Source organism: Marmota marmota, unplaced genomic scaffold (assembly GCF_001458135.2).
Source record: "Marmota marmota marmota unplaced genomic scaffold, marMar, whole genome shotgun sequence".
Taxonomy (NCBI): Eukaryota; Metazoa; Chordata; class Mammalia; order Rodentia; family Sciuridae; genus Marmota; species Marmota marmota.
The window spans coordinates 5,662,958-5,690,463 of NW_026000240.1; the positions used below are offsets into that span (position 1 = coordinate 5,662,958).

The window sequence follows — 27,506 nt, forward strand, 5'->3', positions numbered from 1 at the left end:
TAGGATGGGGGAGGAGGGAGGGAGGAGGAGGAGGGAGGGGAGGGGGGATAGGAAGGGCAGCAGAATACAGCAGACACTAGTATGGCAGTATGTATAAACGTGGCTGTATATATAATCAGCTCAATATATTGAAGTGCTCCTTACACCTTTTAAAAAATAAATATTATGTCATTGTATAAACCATAAGTAAATAATGCTCTTTAGGATGAAGTAAAAAAAAAAAAAGGTATGTTCGAGGGGCTGGGGTTTTGGCTTAGTGGTAAGCCCTTGCCTAGCATGTATGAAGCACTGGGTTCGATTCTCAGCACCACATAAAAAGAAAGAAAGAAAGAAAGAATTGTCCATCTATAACAAAAAAAAAAATTTTTTTTAAGTGTGTTCTCTTACTTTACAGTTCCCCAATTTGAAACTGCTTGTAGTTATGTGGAAGCTACACTTGAAGAATTTCTGACCTGGAACTGTGACCAGTCTAATGATTCTGGACCATTTAAAGATTATGATCATTCTAAATTCTGGGCTTATGCTGACTACAAATATTTTGTTAGTCTATTTGAAGACAAGACAGATATTTTCCAGGTAGGTAATACATTCCTTTTCATCTTGGTAAGAAATTACTCTTGAATGGGAACCATCAAAAATACAAATTATTTAGTAATAAATGCAGGAAAGGATGTGGAGGAAAAGGAACACTCATATGCTGTTGTGGGATTACAAATTAGTACAACCACCATGGAAATCAGTATGGAGGTTCCTCAAAAGACTAGCAATGGAACCACCGTATGATCCAACTGTACCTAGGGATTTATCCTAAAAACAATTACTCATCAGACTATAGCGATACATGCATACCCATGTTTATACACAATCACCAAATTATGGAACCAGCCTGGGTGTCTATCAGCAGATGAATGGATAAATAAAATGTGGTATATGTACACAGTGGAGTTTTATTCAGCCACAAAGAAGAATAAAATTATGTCATCTACATGAAAATGGGTAGAACTTGAAAGCATTATGTTAAGTGAAATAACCCAGACCCAGAAAGTTAAGAGTGGCTAGGGAGAAAAAAGGTAGAAGGTAGTCTCATGAAAATGGAAGGTAGATCAGTAGAATAGAGGAGAGGACCAGAGGGATGAAGGAGGTGTGGGGAAGGAGAGGTTCTAGGGAATGAAGTTGTCCAATTTATATTGTTATATTATGTGCGTGTATGAATATATAATAATGAATCCCACTATTACACATAATTATAGGGCACCAGTTAAAAAAAATTAGAAAGAATGTGCTTTACTAAAAGATCCTAAATTACAATCTTCCTGGTATTTTCTACCTTAACTGCCTTTTTGTCTCATAAATAGTGACTGTGAGGCTGGAGCATTTTACCCAATAAAGCCAAAAGGTCTACTCAAAAGAAGTGTGTTTGATTGACGCAGATCAGCAGGCTTCTGTTTTCCTACTCATTAAACTTGCTACGCACCCCTCCTTTGCCTTTGAGTGGTACTGAGTAGCTTAGAGTATACTAGAAAATACCTGTGTTTAAAACTTCGTCTGCTGCTGACCTACATGGAAGTTCTTGTTCCATCAAAGAGGCAGGTAGAGATATAATGCTTCTCCCAGGAAGCATTTATGTCACTCTGCCATGCTGTCTGCTCTGGGGTTTAGTACAGCTAATTTTTCTCTGATGGTTTATGGCCTGAGACAGAAAATTTTAGGCTCCTGGTATTTGGTAGTAGAAGACCTGCAAAAAATGTGCAGAATATGGAAGTTCATTGGTGTGTGTTGACATAACTGTCAACAGTTTGCAGACTACCATATCCTCTTTTCTTTTACATGACTTCTACCTCAAAATGCCAGTTTGTTTTGTGGGGTAATTTTGCAAACTCCCAGGTTTGGTTTCTGTCTTGTCTTAGGTGTAGGGCAAGGGTGAGTGCGTTCCCAGGGAGCCTGTTTGGATGGCTCTGCCTTGCCCATAATCAGGCCACAGCTCCAGAGTTCCTCACACTGCTCTTAGTTTTGTATAGAGACAAGTATACAAAAACCCTCAGCACTGCAGGCTCTTCCCCCTGCTCCTCCCCTCCCACCTGTTACCACCACCCCTCTGGCCTTTCTCTCGTGCAGGATGATTATTCTTTGGTTCCAGAGCCAAAGAATTTTTTCCATTCAACCTACATTTTCATTTTTCTCTTTGCATCAAGGTATTTACATAGTTATTATAATTCAACTAATATTTTGCAGCTTTCCTTTATTAACTTTTAAAAATGTTTGCTTGAATAATTTTACTTTTTGGGGGGGAGGGTATTGAGGATTGAACTCAGGGGCATTTAACCACTGAGCCATATCCCAAGCCCTATTTTGTATTTTATTTAGAGACAGGGTCTCACTGACTTGCTAGTGCCTTGCTTTTACTGAGGCTGGCTTTGAACACACGATCCTCCTGCTTTGGCTTCTTGAGCTGCTGGGATTATAGGCATATGCCAGTGCACCCAGCTAATTTTACTTTTTATTGAAAACTATATCACCTTGCTCCATAATTGTTAGTTGAGGGTGTATCTTTATTCTTGTAGCCATGAAATAAATGCTTGATTTATTTGTTTGTCTGTCCGGTGTTTTTTGGGTTTTTTTTTCTCTTCTAGAAATGGGGTCTCTCTGTGTTGCTTAGCCTGGCCTCCAACTCCTGGGCTCAAGCCATCTCCCACTGCAGTCTCCCAGCACCATAGGTGTGCTCTCTCACACCATCCTAAGTGCTTAAATTTGAAAATATTCATTAAACATTTCTGAATCCAAAGTCCATACCAAATCTATTTACTTATTTTTAAATAATTTTGAAATAGATGTTTTCTCTCTTAACCTCAGATCACATTATAGATCTTTAATCCCGGAAATTAAAGATTTCCTAATTAGCTTTTAGAGTACTTTGTTATATTTCTCATATCCCCAGCAACTCTGTAGAATTGAACAAGTGCCTTCTTACTCCAAATTTCAAGTAAAACATCATGGGAATATAATGTTTATCAAGTACTTATCTTTGATACCTTTCTAAACTTTTCAGAACACCTTACTTTAAAAAAAAAAAAAAATTTCCTGTAGTTGTAGATGGACAGCATGCCTTTATTTTATTTGTTTATTTTTGTATGTGGTGCTAAGGATCAAACCCAGTGCCTTACCCATGCTAGGCAAGCTCTCTACCACTAAGCCACAGCCACAACCCCAACCCCTTACATTTTTCATGCTCATAATAATTTAATAATTATCCCCTTTTTTAAGAAAAATGAGGCACCAAAAAGTTCTGGTAACCTTTTCAAAGATTATACAACTAGGGAGGAGTTGACCCACTGAGTCTGTCTCCAGAGCTTCAGCTCCTGCTGTGCCTTCAGAGGGTCCAAATACATGCAGCCCCATGGGGCTCTGCAGCCAGGATGAAGCACTTTCAACTACAGGGAGTCTGGCTCTCTTGACCTAGGATACATCCCTCATCTGACCCTGTCAGTGCTTCAGTTCTATCCCAGGCAGCCAGCACTAGGCAGACACGTGACCTGGCCATTATGTGCAGACATAAAAGACAGCTTTTCGGTAATGTGCTGGAATTCTAATTAAACCCTTATAAAATCCGATCTTTTTAGTTGAATGAATTTTCTGTCAGCTCACATTATGGTGATTAATTCTGCTATGAAGGACCAAGTCTACTCAGATCATATCTTCTTTTTAACTTAAAGTTTTCTGGGTACCAAGTCTTCTTATATCACAAGCACATAAGTTGTTGTTGTTTTGTTTTGACTACTATAATCCATTAGGTCATTAAATCTTATTAGTCATTGTTTCAAGCTTTTTTATTACAAGAGAAGATTGTTTACATTCTTGCCAGCCCTTTAGTGTCTGGCTTGTAGATAACAGCTGGATTCTCACATCTGCTTTTTCAGTCAAGCTGCTAGAATTTATTGATCTTTTGGAAGGATATGAAGAAAATCTTGCTTCACACACATATGCAGCTAAAAAAAAAGAAAAGAAAACAGAAGTATTTTAATAGCCTTTTCAGATAATTGTGGAATTTTCACATTTGACAAGGGATAGTTTCTTTTTTTCCCCTTTTTTCTTTGTTATTCTTCTTTATATCTGTGATTTTTGTGTGTGTAGGTGGGGAGAGGGTCACTTTACATTGAGCCACATCCCCAGCCCTTTTTATTTTTTATTTATCTCACTAAGTTTCTTAGGCTTCACTGAGTTGCTGAGGCAGGTCTCAAACTTACCATCCTCCTGCTTCCTCCATGTCCCTGGAATTACAGGCAAGGGATAGTTTCTTAAAGGGTCATTAGTTGCCATGTAGAATCTCAACCCAAAATGAATAAACTCTTTGTACTTTTACATAATAAAATTCATTGATCTATCTTGAACAGAATAGATCCTAGGTAATATAATTCATTGGCTATTTATAAAATGTTGCTTTGCTGAGCTGTGTAGGTCTTGCAAATGTTGGTACATTTCAGTGTACTCAATAGATTCCATAATATAAAAAGTCATATTTGCTAATATCATCACCATTCGTATTACAAAAACCTTTAGCATTAGAAAGCTTTCAAGGTCATATATCTCAAAATATAGCTTGCAAAATCATTTTAATTCAGTTCCAAATATTTTCTAATTTGTCTAGTGATTTCATCTTTGACTTACTGGGAATTTTTCAGCTTTCTGTTATTGATTTTTAATTTAATTCCATTGTGGTCAGAAAACATACTTTGTATGAAGTCAGTCCTTTTGAGTTTATTGAAATCTATTTTATGGTCCAGAATATAGTTAATCTTGATCGACATTCATGTATACTTGACAATATTGTGTTTTCTGTGGTTGGGTGGAGTGTATAAATGTCAAGTCAGGGTGATGGTTCAAGTCTCCTGTATCCTCAGTAGTTTTCTGTATATGTGTTCTACCCATTATATAGAAAGTGGTACTGAGATCCACCAATGATAATTATGTACTTGTTTTTTCCTCATTTTAGGTGTATCAGGTTTTGTTTTTTTGTTCATGCATGTGAAAGCTGTTATTAGGTTCGTATATGTTTAGGTTTATGATGTCCTCTTGGTGAATCAACCCTTTATCATGATGAGAAATCACCCTCTGTATCTTGGGTTCTCCTTTGTTCTAATGTTTACTTTGCCTTTGCTTAGTCTTAGTATGAAAAGAAATACTTACTGTATAATTCCATTTTTATAAAATTTTAGAACTTGCAAACTAATTTTGTAGTGACAAAGTAGTTGTCTGAGAATGAGGGTGAGGGGGCACCGGGATGCTTTTGGACATGATCAGAATTTCATCTCAATTGTGGCAGTGGTTTCTCAGGGGTATAATATGTACCTTAAATATATGCTGTTTATTGAACTTAGGTTATACCCCAATAAATCTTTTGTTGTTGTTTTAAACAATTAAGTGCTACAATTAAGTGTTGTTTTAAAAAATTGGTCCCACTGCCTTGACATTAGCAATTTAATTTGTCATTGCTTATGCGCCATCAATGTGAGCATCAACACAGTGAATTAGACAAATAACACAAAAATAGTTTGGACCTCACAGATCCCCTGAAAGTGTCTCAGGGAACCTCCGGTGTACAACCTCCCTTTCAGTAATTACTCCTCCAGTTCCAACTCCTCCTCTAATTCTAAAATAGTTTTTTGTAAATATACTCTTTCCATCATGCTCCAGATAAAATATTAAAATATATTAATCATGTTAACAAAACATTTTATGACTTGAAATTAATATAGATAGTATTTAAGCCTCTCACCCACTGACTCACCCTACCTGTCTTCTCTGCACAAGCCTGGTCCAGTCTCCTCACTGACTGCTGATGTACCAGTGTTCCCTCTCACCTTCTGGCCTCTGCTCCTGCCCTTCTGAATTTCTGCTTATTGAAGTCCTGCTTTTTAGGGCCTGGCTCAGACTCAGCCTTGGCTCTGAAACCTCAGCTACTTGAACCCATATCCGTGTGTCACTTGCCTCCATTCCCAATTTCTATTTAGATTTTTATTTAAATGGTCCATGACATAGAACCTTATGTCTTATGCCTCTAATAATATTATAAGGTCTTTGAACTATGTTTTAAAATTATTTATTCCCCCAAATCACTGACATAGTGCTGAATACATAATAGGTATTTGAATGACTACTTGAGTATATTTTTCCCCCTAGTTTTACCATATCTTGTTTATTTCTTTAGTCTTTAGAGCCTTTCAGAAAATGTTTTGACTTAAACCTTGGCTTCATTCTTGTCAGTGAATTAAGTTTATTGATTCTAGTTGATCAATCAAGGGTAGCATTTTCAGTCTTTTTTATCTATTTATCTATATCTATCTATCAATCTATTTTAATTGATACATTATAGGATAAATAAAATTGGAATGGATTTTGATATATTCATAGATGCATGTAGCATAATTTGGTCAACTTCATTCCCCAGTTCTTCCCCTTTCCCTCTCCTCCATTGCCCTTGGTTCTCTACTTTTGCTCTATTGATCTTCCTTCTCTTTTAGTGTTTACCATTCATGATAAGAAATTCTTAGCTCTCTTCAGCCTTCTATTAGCATTATACATTTTTACTTAAGATCGTTTCTTTAAGTTTCCCTCTATTAACCCTTTGCTCCCACAAATTAAATTCATCTACTGGTAAATATATAATATTTATTTATACAGATAAATATACTGATATAAATGCTGATATGATTGGAAAATATCTGGTAACCTTACAAATGGCCTAAAATTATAATTTTGACACATAACAGACCTTAACATATGGCACATAAAATTAGTCTCATTATATTTTAGTTATATATCATATCATTGACCAATCTAAGTAAAGCATTTTCAAACAGTTCATCTTCTGCTTCCAAAGGAGGTAGGGAATTTGTGACAGTATCACATAAAATTTCTTTATCTCTGACTCATTAGGTAAGAATGACAAGTTTTACCTATTGTAGTTACCAATTAGTATCCTTGTAATTGATGCTATTAAGAATCAACATTAAAAAAGAAAAGAAGAAGGAGGAGGAGGAGGAAGAAGAAGAAGAAAGAAGAAGAAGAAAGAAGAAAGAAGAAATAATCAACATAGCTGGGCATGGTGGTGAATGCCTGTAATCCCAGTAGTTTGGAGGCCTAGGCAGGAGGTTCACAAGTTTTGAAGCCAACTCTGCAATTTAGTGAAACCCTGTCTCAAATTTAAAAAAAAAAAAAAAAAAAAAATTTAAAGAGCTGGGGATGTAACTTAATGGTAAAGAATCCCTGAATTTAATCCCCAGTTTAAAAAAATATATATTACAAATCAACATATAAGGATGGGGATGTAGCTCAGTAATACAGTGCTTGCCTAGCATGTGCAAGGCCCTGGGTTCAATCCTCAGTATGCAAAAACAAAAAACCAACAACGAAAAAAGAATTTTGCCCCAAGAATGTTTCTCAGGTAGAATAAATTTTGTGTTGTTTTAGATTGGCAACTGAGAGGCAAGAGTCTTATTAAGTCACCAGGATGCAGAATCCCAAAATGCAGTAAGTGGTGGATCAGTTCTAACTTGTCCTGACTTTATAACATGGGGGTATGTTGAAACTGAGGCAGGTGATTTGGTGATGATTAAAGGGGTCTGATGGCCAGTGATGCTTTCTGATGAGGCAAGTTAGCATGAAAGAATTTAGGTATTTACCTATCTTGTTCTGTTTATGTTCCTAAGGTAATTTTCCTAAGGAAAAAAGAGATTTAAGTAAGTACTTGCTAATATATAATATCCATTTAAGGGGCTGGGTGAAATTTAAATTGAAATCTTTATCATTCATAAATTGTTTCAAATTTTATTGACTTCATAATTATACATAATAGTGGAATTTTTTATATCAGATTCATATAAGCACATAATTTAATCAATTTCATTTCCCAGTCCTTTCACTTTTCCTCCCCTATACCTTCCCTTTATAAGTTTTGTATAGTAGTTATAGCTAATTATGTTATATTTCAAAGTTCCATTTTTGTTGGTTTTCTTTTTTTTAATCAAGATGTAAGCTTATGGGCTGGGGTTATAGTTCAATGATAGAGCACTTGCCTAGCATGTGTGAGGCACTGGGTTCAATCCTCAACACCACATAAAAAAATAAATAAATAACTCTATTGTGTCCATCTACATCTAAAAAAGCCACTTAAAATTTTTTTTAAGGGCTGGGATTGTAGCTCAGTGGTAGAACACTTGCCTGGCATTTGTGAGGCACTGGGTTTGAGTCTCAGCACCATATATAAATAAATAAAATACAGGGCCATTGACAACTAAAAAAATATTTTTAAAAAATCTTCTTTAAAAGAGGTAAGGTCATTGTGGAATTATATGTGACCAGTTTATTATTTAGGCATGGAGAATGTTAGAATGAGACAACTTTCATGTGACAGACTAACACAAATTCTCTGTGATCACTAGCTTGTTGTAGGTGAAAGAACAAATATTTCTGAGTTGGGGCATTCCCGTATTCTGCATAAGCTAACCTGAGCTCATTTAACCTGTTTGAAACCTAGATTTCTTATCTGTTAAGCAGAGATGGGGGTACTATGTGAAGGTATTCTTAAACTATTTCACCAAATAATATACTTTTAGAACTAAACAACTTAAGAATTAATTATTTTTTAAGATTGAATTATTTTGAGTTATGAACTGCCTGGTAGGCTGAAAGAAGTTACCATTCTCTCTTATATAACCATCTTACCAGTTTTTCTTCAGGTTTTTTGTTTTGTTTTGTTTGGTGGAGACTGTAAGATTACAGATGATTCAGTTACTTATACAGCATTTTAAAAATGGTGTCTGATTCTGTAAGAGTTATTTAACTCATTTATTGGAATAGGTTTAAGAGCTATTCAAGTATAGAATAAAAGTAGATCAAGTAACCTCTCTCAGTAACTCAGCAACTTTTGAGCATGTGCTATATTCACTGTGGAAGAAATTGAAGAAGCCATTTTGAGTAAAATAAAAGACTGGGATGTCATAGGACTTTATTTATTTTTTCTTTTTTTTTAGGACTTTAAAGTCTAATGTGGAAACCAAGCTTTTCTATTGAAGAGTATAAAACTGCCTACTGAATTTCAATGTAATTCATTATTTTTTTACTTAATGTATTAGAATATAGTACCTTATCAAGAATGTTGAAACATATACATTAATTGCTTATAGTAGAAAACTCAGAATAGAATTAGCCTAACTAAAGGCTTAATAGTGATCTTTTTCCTTGTGTAAAGAAAGTTGGGAGATGGACTGACTACCATTCTAAACAGAGAGGAGGGCTGAAATGGAGGCTCCATCATACTGAAGAAGCCAGCCAGGTTCTTCCTGTCTTTATGCTCTCTCCTTTCCGTGCATGCTTCCATCTTCCAGCCCTCTCATGTTCCAAAATAGCCATCGCAGCTGTATTCCGGAAAGGAAGAAGGGCAAAAGTATACTCTCAGCTCTGTCTCCCTTCTAATCTAGTGTCCCAGAGGTCTCACTGAAACTTTTTTTTGCATATGGTTGCTATGCAGTCTCATGTCCTCACTTAGCTACAGAGGAGGCTGGGAAATGGAGGTCTCTAAGGTGGACACATTATCTCCCCTAAAGAAATCAGGGATTAAGTATGAAGAAAGATAGGCAGTTTCTGCCAGACTCTGTTCATGGAAAGTCATGAAAAATTGAAGCAAGATTTACATTGTAAAAGGGACAGTTCCTCTGGGGTCTCTGTGTGCAGCAATTAGAAGGACTTAGAGAATTGTAGCAGTACAAGGAGGATTTCAAAGAGCAGTGCTCTCCTTTGTCTCATCATCCTGAGGTCATTCTTAATGCGTGGCCAAGGATGTTCTTCCCAGTAGGGGAGGGAGGCTTTTAAAGTCAGTAGGAATAGCAATTTTCATGCAACCATAGGAACAGCAGTTTCAAGGGGAGATGCTCTGGCCAGCTGCCTGGGGCAAGCCACCTAACAGTCATTTTATTTACCAGTTAATAGGTTGACAATCTGCTGTCCTCCCTGAAGCACAGGAAAGGAAAAAGCAAAGTTCCTTTAGTACTGTTAGTACTATTAAGTATTGATGCATTCATTCATTGTTGAATGATGAAGATAGAGAAGGAGGAAAACCAAATTTCAGCCATTTCTGACCTCTTAATTTATCATGCAGTTGTGCAATAGCAATAGAAATGGCCTTTTGAATGTTTTGTGGAGAGGCAATAATTTTTTTATATTAAATTGTTGTCTCCAACTAGATTGTAAAGTTCTTGATACTGGAGACATTTGTGCCTTCCACTTTTTTGTTTCCATCCTTGACTAGCATGTTACATGTAATCAGTTGATATGTGTCAATTCAAGTAAATCTGATACATCAGTGATTCTCAGCTGTCTCAGATCCTGCTTACTCTTTATGATCCAGAAATGCTATTTGTAGATGATGTAATTACCTACACATGTAATTTTAAAGAATTATTAAAATTCCTTACCTGTAAAGGAGAATTTAAAAGGTAGTAATTTACAACAAAATAACATTTTGATGGGTAAATGCTCTGTGACTACATAGAAAACAATGGCATATTGATTAGTATGTGCAAAGGCCCTGGAAAAGAGAATTTACCTTTTTGGGAAAAGAGAAAGAAGGCCAGTGTAACTGAAGTCCGAGGTGGAGAGTGGTTGAGATGTTGGAGAGTTGAGGGGGGCCCCCCATGCAGAGAGAACATCTGGCAAAGCCAGGGAGGGACTTGGATTTTATGTTCAGAAGATCACTGTTGTTGCTTGAAGCAGAGGACAGTGTGTTGGGAATCCAGCAGAGAGAATGACTAACTTTGCATGACAGAGAATGGAAGTGTTCAAAGAAGGACTTTTAAATTGCATCTTACAGGACAGATTTGAATGGGGATGTGAGAGCTATAGAAATGGTATATATGATAGCAGTTCTCATATCAGAACCTGTATCCCCTTCACAGTCCTGAGAGGTAATTTGTGGATGATATAATTATCTTCACATCCAGTCTTTAAAATGCCCTAACTGTAAATTTAGAAGAACTTAAACAAATATTTGTAGATATTCACTCCTGATTAAAAGCCATGACTAATCAGATGCTTGTGCCAGTGAGAAAAAAAGTTCAGTGTAAAATAATTAAAATAAAATTCCATTGAATCTTTCCAACGTTTTGTATTTAACATTGAAATCATAGCTAAATGGGTATATTTGTATATTTACAGGCTATAGGCACAGTCATCACAGTGAGGTGATAGAAGTACAGACTGATAACTGATGTGTAGATTGCTGATCTAAATGTCATGAGTTTGTGTTGTTAATGATCTAATTTTTCAAAATGGTGAACAGCTCTTGATAAAACTACAGAAACACAAGGTAAAATCCTCCCAATCATAGAGAATTTAGCACTGGAGATGAAATTTGGGGAATCACGTAGAGGTTAATCTAAACATTATAAAACATCAAGCAAAAATCAACAAGATTAAATTTAAGAGGAATAAATATAGGATCCTCATGGCTTTTCACTAGAATCTACTTATAAGTCATGACTAGGCAGCAGTCAAACAGAAAAGAAAAAAGGCAGGCCCAACTTGGTATAATTCAGTTGCTTAAAAATAAGCATGCTGTCTTGACAGTATATTAGCAGTATGATGTCCTGGCCATGGGTGGTGCAGTCCCATGTACAAGATACTGCTGAGGGTTCAGTTTGGGAACCAGACTATGGAGGTGTAAAGGAAGTTGAAAGAACCACTGGAAAGAAAAGTTAATGTTACCAAGTCTAGGTTTAAGAAACAACGACCATAAAGGAGGAGTAGTTTTCCAGATAATTTAAAGATTGCGATTTTTGGAAAAAGAGAAAATAAATTTGTTCTCTGTATCTATAGAAAGTAGATCTGGGACCCTTTCCTGAAAGTTACAAGAAAGTAGATATTGAGCAGTCAACACGTACTTGTTTACCCTTTTTCAGTGATGGTGTAAATAGAATATGCTGGAGATAGGTGGTTTCTAACGACTTTTCTAGCTCTTGAATGAATGTGAGTAGACTCCAGGATGGCTTACCCCGCCAAGCACACGTTTTGGTTTCACAGCCAAACAGGTTCCCGGTTTCTAGCAAGACTCAAGGAAGATTCTATTGGACCTGTACTAACTAGACATTTGTAGTTACCCAAAAGTAACTGAACTCAATTGGGTTAGGGTTAGGGTTAGGGTTAGAAAGAAAATCCCAACTCTGAAGAGACTATAGAGGGAAAGCTGATTTGTAGGTAGCTCACCCTGGTCTAATCATTCCAAAAATAATTCTGCTTTTTTAAAGTTATTAATTAATGTGCCAGAAAAGAAGTCTCCTGACTTCTCAGTTTCTCATGCCATAACCCCCACTCTGTAGAAAAAAAATCTTCCCTTGGTAATGCTTTCTGAAACAGGGTTCTAGAACAGAGTTTTTCACCCAGGGTTGGTTTATGAAGTCCTTGAAGTATTTCTGAAATATTTTTGTTTGTATACATTTTTCTAAGAGAGGCATTGGCATTCATTAGATTCCCAAAGGGTTATATCTTTCAAGATTAAGAATCAAGTTAAGTGGTCCTTTTCTTAACTAAAGCAAATCTCCCTTTTTTTCGTTTTTATAGTGAATGTCTTTCAGCTGCCCTTAGTTAAATTCTTCTGAGGTATCAAAAGTTGTTTGAGGAGTAGGCTAATTGGAAAACTCCCTTAAGCTCCCTGCTTGGGCCTGTGACCCTTCTATTATGATCTTAGAATATCCTCTGCTTATTTCTGTTAGAGCACTTGTCATGTTATATCAAAAGGCTCTGTTGATGGGACCATCTTCCATTATTGGCTTTGAAGGGTAGGCCTGTGTTATATTAATTTTTTAATTCCCAGCATTCAGCATCACACCAGGTATATGATGGATGCTCAAAAGTGTTGAACCATTTACCCATAATTCAACAGACTCTACTTTCCCTCCCGCAGCCTGTATATTTCAAGCGCTGACCCTGAGCCAGGTACTATGTTAGGCATCCATGCAGAGGGATTTTTGCCATCCACCCCAAACTGTATAATAGGACTGACCCTGCTGTAACAGCTATCACTCAAGAGAACAATGAGTTTGTTCTTTCTAGTCTTCCTCAAAACCATTTTTATATGTCTCTTTATTTTTCTATTTTTTATTTATTTGGTACTGGGGATAGAATCCAGGGGTACTTAACCACTGAGCCACATCCCCAGTCATTTGTTATTTTTATTTTGAGACAGGATATCACTAAGTTGTTTAGGGCCTCACTAGTTGCTGAGGTTGACTTTGAACTTGCAATCCTCTTGTATCAGCCACTGGGATTACAGCCGTACACCACTGTGCTGGGCTCATAGTATTTTTAAAATTTTTTTAGTTATTTATTTTTTATTCTAATTTGTTATATATGACAGCAGAATGCATTACAATTCATGTTACACATATAGAGCACAATTTTTCGTATCTCTGGTTATATACAAAGTATATTCACACCCTTCAGGTCTTCATACATGTACTTAGGGTAATGATGTCCATCTCATTCCACCATCTTTTTTACCCTCATGCCCTCTCCTTCTCCTCCCACCCCTTTTCCCTATTTAGAGTTCGTTTAATCCTCCCATGCTCCCCCTCCCAACCCCACAATGAATCAACCTCCTTATATCAGAGAAAAAAATTTGTTTTTTGGGGGGATTGGCTAACTTCACTTAGCATTATATTCTCCAACTCCATCCATTTACCTACAAATGCCATGATTTTATTCTCTTTTAATTCTGAGTAATATTCCGTTGTGTATATATGCCACATTTTCTTTATCTATTTATCTACTGAAGGGCATCTAGTTGGTTCCACAATTTATCTATTGTGAATTGTGTTGCTATAAATATTGATGTTGCTGTGTCCTTGTAGTATTCTGTTTTTAAGTCCTTTGGGTATAGACTGAGGAGTGGGATAGCTGGGTCAAATGGTGATTCCATGTAAGTATTTTTAATTCCATGGATTTGGGTTAGATTTGGCCCTATTTTCTTGAGCTACAAGCTCCTGAATCCTAATTTTACAGGCTTTTCTCAGTGGTTGACAGACAGGATTTGACTACAGGAGTCAAGGAGAATCCAAGTCCAGAGCTCTGAGCCAACTATTCTAAAATTCTTTACACTTGAGGAATATTTGACTCGGGGGGCGGGGCGAAGGGGGAAGCGAAAGTCATCTTGGTGTGTATTTCAAAAGCCATGTTGTAACACATCCACCTGAAGACTCTGGTTTAGTAGGTAAGAGCTAAGGATCCAGCATTGATAGTTTTAAATGATTCTACTAATCTAGGACAGGCTTTTTTATGTGGTCATTGAAGTAAAAAAATTGGTAAGTTGCTCATGCCTACAAATATCTACACAACCTAAAGGGACTCTGGCTTCCTGACTTCCTAAATTGAGCTTATGCAGTATGTCCACGGCACTCCCTGTTCCTACTGCATGAAACATTCTTCCCCAGGTAGCTGCATAATTATGTCTGTTGCTAGTTATCTCCAACAGATCTAAGCTTCGTCTAGGCAGGCATTTTTGTCTGTTTTGTGTATTCATCACAAGCTTTAGAACAGTTCCTGGCATGTTGTGAGTAGTTAGTATATATTTAATGAATAACTACTGTTAGTGAGGGTATTCAGATATGTTTTTGGTTAAAATGATTGTTTTACACTGCCCTGGAAACCTATCCTCCTCCTTCCTCATCAGTAGCATTTTCTGCAAGAGATTATTCTAAGTGCCAAAAACAGATGTGTTAAGTGAAAATGTACAACACTGCCAACAGAGGGGCCAGTTAGTTCTTGATGGACTGTACCTTCATTTCAAAACAGGACGTGATATGGTCTGATTTTGGTTTTCCTGGAAGAAATGGACAGGAAAGTACATTGTGGATTGGCTCCTCAGGAGCCCATACCCCCTGTCATCTGGACTCCTATGGTTGCAACTTAGTATTCCAGGTACAAGGAAGGTAATGCACAAGGGTTCGTATGTGTGCATGCGTGTGTGTGTGTGTGTGTGTGTGTGTTCACGTGCACACGCAAGCAGGGACAGAGGAATGTGTACTGAGTGTGCAGGAGGACCCCAAGCCTTACTCCCAGCCTATCCTGTTAGCCTGCCCTAAGCCAGAACAGCCCTCTTTGCCTCTGGTTCTGTTTCCTTTTTTGTGAACTGAGGGTAACAGGTGAAATGGTGGTTTCCAAGCCTCTCAGCCATGATCAGGATTGTCTTCAGAACTCCCATTTCAGCTGGGCTCCACTAGTTTTTTATATTATATTAGAGTATATAGGTTTATGTTTTCCAAACTTTTCTTTAAAAGCAGGAGCACCCTTTCTTCAGCTCTCAGTAAATAAGAGCAGAGCAGTTAGTTGAAAGGAGGAGTACTTCAACTGTTGCCCTCAAGCCCGAGGGGATACCAAGGAGTCTGGATCAAATCCTTTTTATGGTACTTTTCAACTATAAATTTCAGTTTGGGCCTACCTGTAGACACAGCGCTATAAAGTACTACCTTAGATCAGTTTTTATCTCCATCTGTGGACCCATAAAATATAAGGGCCAAGACCACAGTACTTTTGATAGCCCTAGATTTCTGGAGCTCTGTGAGAGTGTAAGGTTTCTGCTGCCTAGAGGATGTATTCAGATGTCCTCTGTGCAGCCTTATTTTCCCCTAATTAATAATGCCCCAGTCTTCTCTTCTGGCCTTCTGGTCCTTTGTTGGGCAGCACGAGGGGAAAACAGAAATGGCTATGTGCAAGTTCTCAGAATCATTAGACATGAAATGATTAGGAGCAGATCCAAGAGAACATCACATGTGAGGGTTCACAGAACTAGAGTGGTCTGAGAGAGTCCACTATTGGATCCATCAAGTCTCTGTAGAGGGCTTAGAATGTCTGGGCCTCACTGCTGCAGCCTGTAGATGCAACAGTAAATCAAGTGTGCATGGTCTCTGCCTTTGTGGAGTGAATTCTGAAAGCTGCTAAGAGAAGATCTTGTTTTAAGCAGTTACTTCTCATGTGTTCTGAATTGGGAAATAAGCCAAAGAAATTCCAGTTGGAAAAACATTACCAAAAAGTGCTCAAGTCCTTTCTATAATATGAAGTTAATAAACTTTACTGTAACTTTGTAATAGAGCATATATTCTGTCTTCATATGGCTCTGGAGAGATAAAATAGCTTTAGTAAGTGTCCATTAAGGTTCCACGTGTTACAGTAAGTACAGAAAGAAGTAAGGTACCTCTCTACCCTAGGAGGGCTTACAGCTGGAGTGCAGGCAGGCCCACAGATAGCTGGGATAGAAGGCAGACTGTACATGCCCTTGAGGAAAAATTCACAGAGCTCTGGACTGAAAAGAAAAGGTAATGTTCCCATTGAAAGATCAAAGATGATTTCATGGAGGAGCTGCTGGGTGTGGAGGGCTTTAAAGGGTGTTTGAGTGCTCAAATGACAGATGAGAGGAGCTCTCGAAAGCTTGGGATGTGTAGCAGACCTTGTAAAAATCCAGTGTTAAGTTTTGCACCAGGAACAGCGGGATTGGGCAGGAAAGGCAAGCTGGAGCATGAAGGTCTTAACTCCCAGACAAAAGCTGCTTATTCTCTGTTCCTTCAGCATGCAGAACCATGAGAGTTTTTTTGAGAAGGGGATGATGTGATGGTCAGCTAGATGGACACACAGATTTAACATTTGAAGCAGATTGGATGGGTTGGCTCTTCCTTTATGAAATACTGACCTGGTGCAGTGGGAGGAGCCAAGATCTGGAGAAGCCAGATCTGCAACCCTAGTTCCTGTCCCCAATAACATGAGGCTGCTCAGTGGCACTGAGCAGGCACTGGGTTTCTCTGCCACTGTTTTGAAAATGAAATTAGACCTATGATCTTTTCAGAGCCCTTCCAGCTCTAGCATTCTAAACATATTAAATACTGAAAATTTGTTCTAAACTAGCCATAGGTACAGTGGAGTGGAGCAGCTTTATTACCTCAGAGCTTTGAGATGAGGCCATCAGCTTTTGAACTTCAGTGACCGTTAGCTGATGGCTTTGTAAATCGATAAGCTGCCTTTAGTTCCAAACTGAATTTCTGCAAAACAATGTATTTTATTTACTACTTCTGTAAAACCTTCGAATTTCCAAACTAAAAATGACTTGAATATGTATTTTTATTTTTTTAGTTATAGATGGATACAATAACTTTATTTTATTTATGTATTTTTTATGGGATTCTGAGAATCAAACCCAGTGCCTCACACCTACTAGGTAATCTCTCTACCACTGAGCCACATCCCCAGCCCTTTAATATATAATTTTTATTTTGAAAATAGTAGTCATTGTTTCCCTGTTCAGAAAGGACTTGATAACCCCAGGGGTAACTGCCAGGGGTCACAGAAGGGCTTTAGGACTTCTTTTCTCAGAAGTAGGATTTGGTTTTTGTTTTTTTCTTTGCTTTCTATCTGTGTCTTCCTGTCTGCATCTCTTTTGTTCTCACACTTCTCCCCCTTTGGCCTCTGATGTCCTCCCTCTATTGGCATAAGTATGGATGTGCAAGTGTGTTGTGAATTAAGATCTGTTATCTCCTTTTTTCAAAAAAGTCTAAATGAAGAAAACATTTTACAGTTTTCTCTATTTGAAATTTCCTATATCATACCACTTTTTACTAATGTGACTTTATTTGTACATTTCTCTTCCTTAATGGATTAACTTAACAAATGCTTGAGACATTCAGAGAGGGAGGAGTCTGGAAACAATTTGGTGGATGGGATTATGGGCATTTAGTTTGCATATGATATGAATACAGATATGAAAGGGTGAGGGTTATTTTGAGTAGCTCCAGAATCAAGAATTAAGATGATGTATGAGGAGGCACACTTTGGAGATATGAAAAAATGATCTTACAAACTATGTCCTGTCCCAGCATAAAAGGGGCTGCCTCAGCAGGTCAGGAAGTCCAATAGTAGTGAAGAACCTATACCAGGTGTCTGTAGAGCATTGAATGAGAGACAGCCAGGTGCCTGTGTTCCTCCAGGGATTGATTGTAAATGGGTAAACATGAGCATTTAGTTGCTGCCTTCTTACATGTTTTGTCTCAAGTTCACAGTCCTAACTTATATCTTATTTTTTCAATCAGGAAAAGATGGCATCTCTTTCCTCCTGAAGATACGCCTTTCCTTTATCCAACTAGAATCCCTTATGAAGAATCTAGCGTGTTCAGTAAAATCAATGTTGTCAATCCTGATTTAAAGCGTTTTCCTCAGTTCCAGAAAGCTCGAAGACATACGGTCACGCTGAGCCCAAGACAGGTAATGGGGCTTTAAAACATTATGAGCCATCAGTGGATACCACAGCTGTAACTCTCTGAAATCCTTATTTCATGTTCTTCTCCCTCAGTAAAAATGAGAATGGTTTCCTTTGTGCTGTTGGCATAGCTTCCCCAACTCTGGGGCTCCTGCACCTGCATCTCTGCTTCACAAACCCCTTGAAAGGAGATGGGAGGAGGGAACACAGCGCCTTCTATTGGTGAAGAGGGAAATAGATTTTGGGAAAAGATGAGCCCGCAAAGCCATTTCCATTCAGGTTAAGAGAGTTTTAAGGCACGGGTACCTGAGCATCTCTGCAGTATTTATTCACAATTAATGTCTATTCAGGGATGGGGTTGTAGCTCAGTGGCAGAGTGTTCACCTCCTATGCGTGAGGCACTGGATTCGATCCTCAGCATCACATAGAAAAATAAATAAATAAAACAAAGATATTGTTTCCATCTACAACTAAAAAAAAAATTTTTTTAAATATCTGTTCAAGTACAATAATACTGAACCTATGTACATAAACTAGGTTGGAATGTATCCAGGTAGTGGGCAACACATGCAGACAGAATTAAGAATGGTTTATTTCTGGGAAAGAATGTTGACTATTTCTGAACTATTTCTAAAGGCATTATACTTAGTGCTGCTTCTCAGTGGGGAAAACTTCTTTACCACATTGGCATTGCTATCCAATATTTTATTAGCAATGTGAAAACTTTTTCATAATCTTTTTAAAATTTTTTTTATTTTTATAAATTTATAAAATTTATCTTAAATTTTGCATCATAATTATACGTCATAGTGGAATTCGTTGTTATATATTTGTATATACACATAATGTAACAATATAATTTGGTCAGTTTCATTCCCCAGTTTCTCCCCTTCTTCTTCCTTCCTCCCTCTTCGGGTTCTCTTCCTCTGTTCTGCTGGTTCCCTTTCTATTTTCACAAGATTCCTCTTCTCATCTTTTTTTTTTAATCTTTTTCCCTTTAGTTTCTACATATAAAAGAAAACATACCACCCTTGACTTTCTGAGTCTGACTTATTTGACTGAACACAATATTCTCAAGTTCCATTCATTTTCCTGAAAATGACATTATTTCATTCTTTTTTTTTTTTCGGAAGACTAAAACTCCATTGTGTATATATACCATATTTCCTTTATCTGTTCATCTGTTGATGGACACCTAGGTTGGTTCCAGTATTTAGTTGTTGTGAACTGTGCTTCTATAAAACATGAGTATCCATATGTGAGTAAAGTCTGATCACTATTTTTTAGGATAAATCCCAAGAAGTAGTATAGCTGGGTCATATTCCTAGTGTTCCATTCCTAGTGTTTTGAGGAACCTCCACACTGATTTCCATGGTGGCTGTACTAATTTATAGTCCTACCAACAGTGGCAAATAGTCCTTTTCCCCATATCCTCTCCAATATTTATTATTATTTGTATTCTTTTTAAAATATTTTTTTAGTTGTTGATGAACCTTTATTTTATTTATTTACTTATGTGTGGTGCTGAGATCTTTTTTCCCAAAAAAATATCTGTTTAGTTCATTTGCCCATTTATTGATTGGGGTTTTTGTTTTGGTTTGGTTTGGTTTGGCTTTTGGTGGTGTAAGTTTTTTGAGTTCTTTATATATTATGGATATTAATCCTTTGTCAGAAGAGTAGCCAGGAAAATTTCTTTTCTCTCATTCTTTAGGTTCTCTCTTCACACTCTAAATTGTTTCCTTTGCTGTGTAGAAGCTTTTTAATTTGCTGCTATCCCATTATTGGTATTATTTCCTGAGCTTTAGAAATCCCATGCAGAAAGTTGTTGCTTGTGCCTAAATGTTAGAGTGTTGGTCCTACATTTTCATTTAGGAGTTAGGAAAGTTTTGGTCTAATTCCTAGGTCTTTGATCCATTTTGAGTTGATCTTTGTGCAGCATGAGATAAGAATCTAGTCTCATTCTTCTACATTATGGATTTCCAGTTTTCCCAGTACCATTTGTTTAAAAGACTCTCTTTTCTACAATATATGTTTTAGGCACCTTTGTCAAGGATCAGCAGACAATATCTGTATGGGTTTATCTCTGTGTCTTCTATTCTGTTCCATTTGTCCGTGTTTCTGTTTTTATGCAAGTACCATACAGCTTCTGTTAATAGCTTTATAATATAATTTGAAGTCAAATATTGTGATGCCTGCAGCATTGCTTTTTTTGCTTAAAATTGCTTTAGCTTTTCTGGATATTTTATTCTTCCAAATGAATTTTAGGACTTTTTTTTCCTTAGTTCTGTGAAGAATGTCATTAGTATTTTGGTAGGAATTACATTGGATTTGTATATCGCTTTGGGCAGTATGGGTATTTTAACAATATTAATTCTGCCTATTCATGAACATGGGTGGTCTTTCATATTCTAGTGTCTTCTTCAGTTTCTTTCTTCATTGTTCTATCATTTTCATTACAGAGGTCTTTCACCCCTTAGATTTATTCCTGGTGTTTTTTGTTTGTTCATTTTGTTTTTTGGTTATGGGGATGGGGGGCAAGGAGATAGTGTTATTGTGAATAGGATTATTCTGATTTTTTTCCCAGAAAATTCATTATTGGTGTATAGGAAAGCTATTGATTTTTGTATGTTGATTTTGTATCCTGCTACTTTGCTGATTTTTTAAAATTAGTTCTAGCAGTCTTCTGGTGAAGCTTTTTGGATCTTCTAAGTATAGGATCGTATTATCTCCAAACAGTGATAATTTGACTTCTTTCTTTCCTATTTGTATCCCTTTTATTTCTTTCTCTTGCCTAATTATTCTGGCTAGAATTTCAAGTGCTAAATTAAATAGGAATGGTGAGAGTGAACATCCTTGTCTTGTTCTGGATTTTAGAGGAATACTTTCAGTTTTTCCCCATTCAGTATGATGTTGGCTTTGGGTTTATTGTACATAGACTTTATGATGTCAAAGTAAGTTCCTTCTATGCCTAGGTTCTTCGTTGCTTTTATCATGAACAGGTGCTGAATTTTGTCAAAGGTTTTCTCTGCATCTGCTGAAATGACTAAATGATTTTTTTTGTCCTTAATTCTATTTGTGTGCTGAATTACATTTATTGATTTATATATATTGAACCATGCTTTCATCCCTGGGATGAAACCAATTTGGTCTTTATGTATGATCTCCTTAATATATTAATGAATATAATTTGTTAATATTTTTACTAAGGGTTTTTGCATCTGTGTCCATCAGGGATACTGATCTACAGTTTTCTTTCCTTGATGTGTCCTTATCTGGTTTTGGTGTCAGGATAATACTGGCTTAATAGAATGAATTTGGAAGTTTTCTGCTACTTTCTATTTAATGTAATAATTTGAAGAACATTGGCATTAGTTCTTATTTAAAGGTCTGGTAGAATTCAGCTGAGGTGATCTTAGGCTTTTCTTTGTTTGGAGACTTTATTTAACTACTTCTATCTCATTGCTCGTTATTAGTGTGTTCAGGTTTTCTATATCCACTTGGTTCAATTTGGACAGGTCATATATGCCTAGAAATGTATCCACTTATTTTATATTTTCCAATTTATTGTAATATAAGTTTTCAAAATAGCCCCTAGTGATCCTATGGATTTCTGTGATATCTTTTATGTTATTTTCTTTTTCACCTCTAATTTTATTAATTTGGTGGGGGTTTTTTGTTTGTTTGTTTGTTTGTTTGTTTTGGTTAGTTTGGCTAAGAGATTATCAATCTCATTTAACTTTTCAAAGAACAAACTGTTTTGTTGATTAATTGTAATTTTAATGCTCTATTTCATTGATTTGGGCTCTGGTCTTATTTCTTTCCTCCTACTGGTTTTGGAATTGGTTTGTTGTTTTTCTAGGGCATCAAGATGCATCCTTAGGTTGTCAATTTGGGATCTTTCTGATTTCCTTATGTAGGCACTCCTAGATGTAAACTTTCCTTTTAGGATCACCTTCAGGGCTGGGGATATAACTTAGTTGGTAGAGTGCTTGCCTTGCATTCACAAAGCCCTGGGTTCAATCCTTAGCACCACACCAAAAAATAAAAAGAAAAGAAAGAATCACCTGCAAAGTGTCCCAGAGACTTTAATATGTTGTATCTGTAGTCTCACTTGATTCTAAGAATTTTTAAATTCTGATTTCTTTTGTCATCATTCAAAAAGTATATTTTTCAATCTCCCTGTGTTTGTATAATTTCTGTAGTCTTTCTTGATGTCGATTTCTAATTTCATTCCATTATTATCTGATAAGATACAAGGAATTATATTGATTTTTTTTTTATATTTGCTAAAGTTGCTTGGTGCCTAAAATATGGTCTGTTTTGCAGAATTTTCCATGGGCAATTGAGAAGAAAATGATTTTGACATCTATTCTCTAGATGTCTGTTAAGAGGTTTTCATAATCTCTTATGGATGCTTTATTCCCTTGATTATTCCCCTCCCCTGTCTGTCTTCCTTCCATCACTCCCTTCTAACTGGCCCTCTTTCTGTTTCTTTCTCATTCACTTACTGCCAACTCATATAATTTGACTTGAAAAGTTTCCTCCAGCCTTAGCACTCATTCCCTACTGACATCTTTCCCCTCAGCCTCTGACAACCACTAATTTATTTTCTGTCTGCATAGGTTTGCTGTGACTGTACGTATTTCACATAAGTGAGACCAGACATATATGACCTTTTATGTATGGTTTCTTTTGAGTATCATCCATGTTATAATATGTTAACATCACTTTATTCTTCTTTAAGATTGAATAATATTCTGTTGGATAGATTCATATCACATGTCTTCATTCATTCATTAGTTGATGGACATTGGGTTATTTCCACTTTTTATGATAATTCTACTTTGAACATTGGTGTACAGATTTTTGTATGAACATACGTTTTCATTTCTCCTGGGTTAGGTACCTAAGAGTATAATTTGTAGATCATATGGTAATATTATGTTTAACTTTTTGAAGAATTACCAACCTGTTTACTATAGAGGCTCTACAGTTTTACATTCCCCCCCCCCCAATAATCTATGAGTGAAGAATTTTTTCACTTCTTCCCCCACCCTTGATATATTTTTTTAATTATTATAATTCCTATAGCCATTCTAGTGGGTATGAGATAGTTGCCAATTCATTTTTTCTTCCATCTTTAGTAGCCAAATTTGAATGACTGGTTTTGTCCATTAGATTTCCTTACATGCTGTCTGTTCTTTGGTTAACCATGTACAAGTTCTCTCTCACCACTTTACTGAAACTGTATTTTATGATAAGACATTCACGTCTGTGTTAGTCAGCTCTCACTCACTGTGACAAAATACTGAGAAAATAAACTTAATAAAGGAAAACATTTGTTTTGGCTCATGGTTTCAGAGATTTCAGTCCATGGTCACTTGGTTCTGTTGCTTTGGACCTGTGGTGGCACAGCACATCATGGTAGGAGTGCATAGCACAAGTAGATACTGCTATTATGGTGGTGGGGTTGCAAAAGATAGAGACAGAATGGGGCTTGGGCCCCCATATCACTTTCAATTGCACACCCCCAGTGACCTAACTTCTTTCCACTGTGTCCCACCTCTTAAAAGGCCTACCACCTTCCAGTGGCACCACAGACTCTCAACACATGGACCTTTTGGGGACACTTCAAACTATATGAACCTCTTTTATTAGGGGTGTGGGAAGCTCTGGAGATTTAACTCAAAGGTACTTTACCACTGAGCTACATCCCCAGCCCTTTTTGTTTTTTAATTTTGAGACACAGTGTCACTAAGTTTCTTAGGGCCTTGCTAATTTGCTGAAGCTGACCTTGAATTTGCGATCCTGTCTTAGCCTCCTAAACCACTGGGATTACAGGAATGTGCCACCATACCTAACCCATATCCACCTCTTAGTAACTAAATCCAATGATCTTTTTAATGCCCAGTTCTAAAAGGAACTCTTCCCATCTCCAAGCCCTGCCCCATTTAGATCAAGTGTCACTGGTTTCCTAAATCCAAAAGCTTCAGATCATCCCCATTTGCCATTCTCAGCCTTCAGTAGGCAGTCTCATACTGAGTCTGAGCAGTTACCATCCTTCTTGACTTTGCACATTGCTTTTGTCTAGTAAAACTTCCTGTTTAGATCTTTGAGTAATTGGACCATCACGAGAATCTCCTGTCCTTTTCAGACTTGCTCTTAATGTTACTCTTTTAACCATCCTCCTACTCAGAATTTCTCAGTGTCTCCAAAGCTACGGGACAAAATCCCCATTCTTTATTCTGGATTCAGGGTCCACCAAAGGCCCTCACATGGTTTTCCCAACTTACCTCCCGTCACTCCTGCTGCAGCCGTTAAGTCTGACATACTCAACCGTCTACCTCTTCTGCCATTGTCGCTTCTTCCTGGCATGTGCTCATTCTCTTCTTCCTGGCATGTGCTCATTCTCTTCTCTAATTTCTCTCTGTGCCCTGGTTCAAATCACACTTTCTCCATTCCCTAATTGCATCCTGCTTCTCCCACTTTTGAAGTTCACAAGCCCCGAATGTCCTCTCATTTACTCAGGCCATCTTCTTACACGTGTCTTCTCCTGGGCTTGATTTGGGACTATGAAAGAACAGAAACTGTGTCCTTCACTTTTGCCTATGCCTTTCCTCAGAATGCATCCAACTGTTCTGCGAGGAAAACCTTGAATCTCAGAAGCCATTAAAAGGTGGGCAGAGGAGGCTCAGGAGAAGGAGAGTAGAGAAACTGGCAGAAGCCTAGGTACAACACATTAACTTAACGAAGAAAGGAATAAAAGGAAAAAAGACTGTGGTATTTTTTTTCTTCTTTCCCTTTTCTTTATGAATTCATTTGGCTTTTCCCCCCCTCTAGCAGCCTCAATCAGGGTCTGATTCTAACGTAATAATGAAATGTCCTGTTATTGTGCTAACTGTTTTTTGTTTGGTTTTCAGGTTCTGTTTGTCCCCAGACACTGGTGGCATTACGTCGAGTCCATTGATCCTGTCACTGTCAGTATAAACTCATGGATTGAATTGGTACTTTCTTTTGTTGTTGTTTTCGTCCTTATAAAAATGCACAAAGTCCCTGCTTTTGATATATAAAGCCTGTCTATAAAATTTGGCGATTAATTTATTTAACTGACACTCTGATTGATTTGATTTGATGTGATATGATTCTGTCTTCTGTTGATGGAAATTTACATTGAAAATAGAATTCTTAGAGGCACTCCTCTCCTTTTTCAAAGGACCCACATGATGGGCACTGTTGTTGACATGCAGAGCCCTCTGCTGTCACCAGAGTTGTTAGGATTGTGTTGGAACTGGAGAGATCTGCTGTATGTGCTCAATGGAGGCAGTCCCATCCCACACCGTCTTGTTCTGGAAGTATCTGCTTCTGGATTCAGGGCCCTCATTACTAGTTATAGAATTCTTAGTCTCAACTTACATATTTTTTCAAAACAGAGTCTTTCAGTACTCGGTTTTTATCATTGATTTCTGCCAGAAACCTTTTCTCACCAATATGGTATCCTGAATCCTGGTTGCCTGCTCTGTTTGACAACTATAATAGCTGCCTGTTATGCTCATGTCTGTCCCCTTAACTCGAGGCCTTAATTGCATCTGTGCCCTCTTTAATCCCAGGGCCTCATTGCATCTCTGATCTCGTTAACCCAAATCCTTGATTGCATCTCTCTACTCTCTTTGTAGCTTCCTCCTCCCCCACAGTCAGTGTTCACTCTCCCTTGGTAACAGGAAGGACTTTGGAACATAAAAACATATCAGTAAAAAAAACTAGAGGTTTGGGGCTTGCAAGAAGAATAGATTCAGGGGACATGTAGCAGGTATCTTCAAATACTTGAAAAAGAAAATGTACTGTTTCAGCAACAATGGATAGGACTATATGCAGTAAGGAGTACTGCACAGGAAGCTGTTCCATATAGACAAAGGTGGGGGGAGTGGTATAAACTTTGGAGTGCAGGTGAAAAGTGTGGCAGGAGGTGAGTAGACACAGGAATCTGCTTGAAGCTTGCTGAACTGGAGTTGGAGTAGATTTGCAGTGCCGTCCTTAGAGCCCACCTCTGTTGCCAGTGCCAACGTCACATCTCCAGTAGCCCTAAAGCAAGCTCCTCTGTTGTTCAGCAGTGGAACTGTCGTCTGCATGCGTATAGTCATATGTGTGTGTGTGTGTGTGTGTATGTGTGTGTATACATATATATACAAATAATATTTTATTAGTTGTTCTGGATATTTATTTATTTATTTATATGCGGTGCGGAGGATCGAACCCAGAGCCTCACACATGCCAGGCAAGTGCTCTACCACTGAGCCACAACCCCAGCCCCAAATAATATATTTTTAAGATGTTCCATTTACATTAAAATCCCAATACTGATATTACTATTAAGCATAAAACTTGTAAGTAGAATTGGAAATTTCATTGCAATTCTTTTCTTCATTAGACTATAGCCCATGAAAGGGAGGAGAGTACAAAGGGTTTTGTTCAAAAGTTTCATTGTAGCCAGGCGCAGTGGCACATGCCTGTAATCCCAGTGACTCGGGAGGGAGGAACATCGCAAGTTCAAAACCAGCCTCAGCAAAAGCACAGTGCTAAGCAACTCAGTGAGACCCTGCCTCTAAATAAAGGGTTGAATGCCCCTGAGTTCAATCCCTGGAACTGCCCCCACCCCAAAAAAAAGTTTTATTATAAAGGAATTCTTTTCATTTGTAGCTGTGTTGATGATATTCCATTAGGTTCATTTGTTGCAGTTTGTTTAAAATTTTAGGAGTTTTTCCTCATTTTTTGGTCTAATTTAATAATCAACATGTAAATCATTTGATCTGTCAAAACTGTATTAAAAGGTATGCTCACAGACATCCCCATTTCATCCCTATTTCCTTCACCCTATTCCTCCCAGCCTCTGTAAGGATCCATTTTTATTCATTTCTAGTTCATCATTCAAGTGTGTCTTTTTTGTGCAAATGTGTGTGTGTGTGTGTGTATTGTGTATGTGTAAAACTGATGAGTATATTTATCTGTGCGAATAAGTATATACAATTTACTTTTGTGCATATATAGTTACTTCCTCTCTTTCTTACACAGAAAGTAATAAACTATAGTGTTCTGTGCCTTATTTTTTAATTTAAAAATGATATCCTCAATTTGCCTACATAATAGTACAGAGAAATCATCATTTGTTTCTAAACAGCTATATACTACCCAATCGTGAGAACACTCCACTGTTATTCAGTAGACCCCC

At 37.3% G+C, this 27,506-nt stretch overlaps 1 protein-coding gene across 4 annotated transcripts in view; it reads left to right on the plus strand.

Annotated features, from left to right (window-relative positions):
* Hspbap1 (HSPB1 associated protein 1) overlaps nucleotides 1-27,506 on the plus strand; it is a 63,098-nt gene that overhangs the window by 28,564 nt on the left and 7,028 nt on the right. For 2 of the 4 annotated variants that reach the window (XM_048794561.1, XM_015486865.2), the window contains 4 exons: nucleotides 395-576; nucleotides 14,836-14,972; nucleotides 18,117-18,288; nucleotides 25,204-25,287. In XM_048794561.1, coding sequence (XP_048650518.1) covers nucleotides 395-576; nucleotides 14,836-14,972; nucleotides 18,117-18,288; nucleotides 25,204-25,287 — 575 coding nt within the window. The remainder of the gene's footprint in view (nucleotides 1-394; nucleotides 577-14,835; nucleotides 14,973-18,116; nucleotides 18,289-25,203; nucleotides 25,288-27,506) is intronic. The other 2 variants (XM_048794562.1, XM_048794563.1) reach the window with 1 other exon arrangement.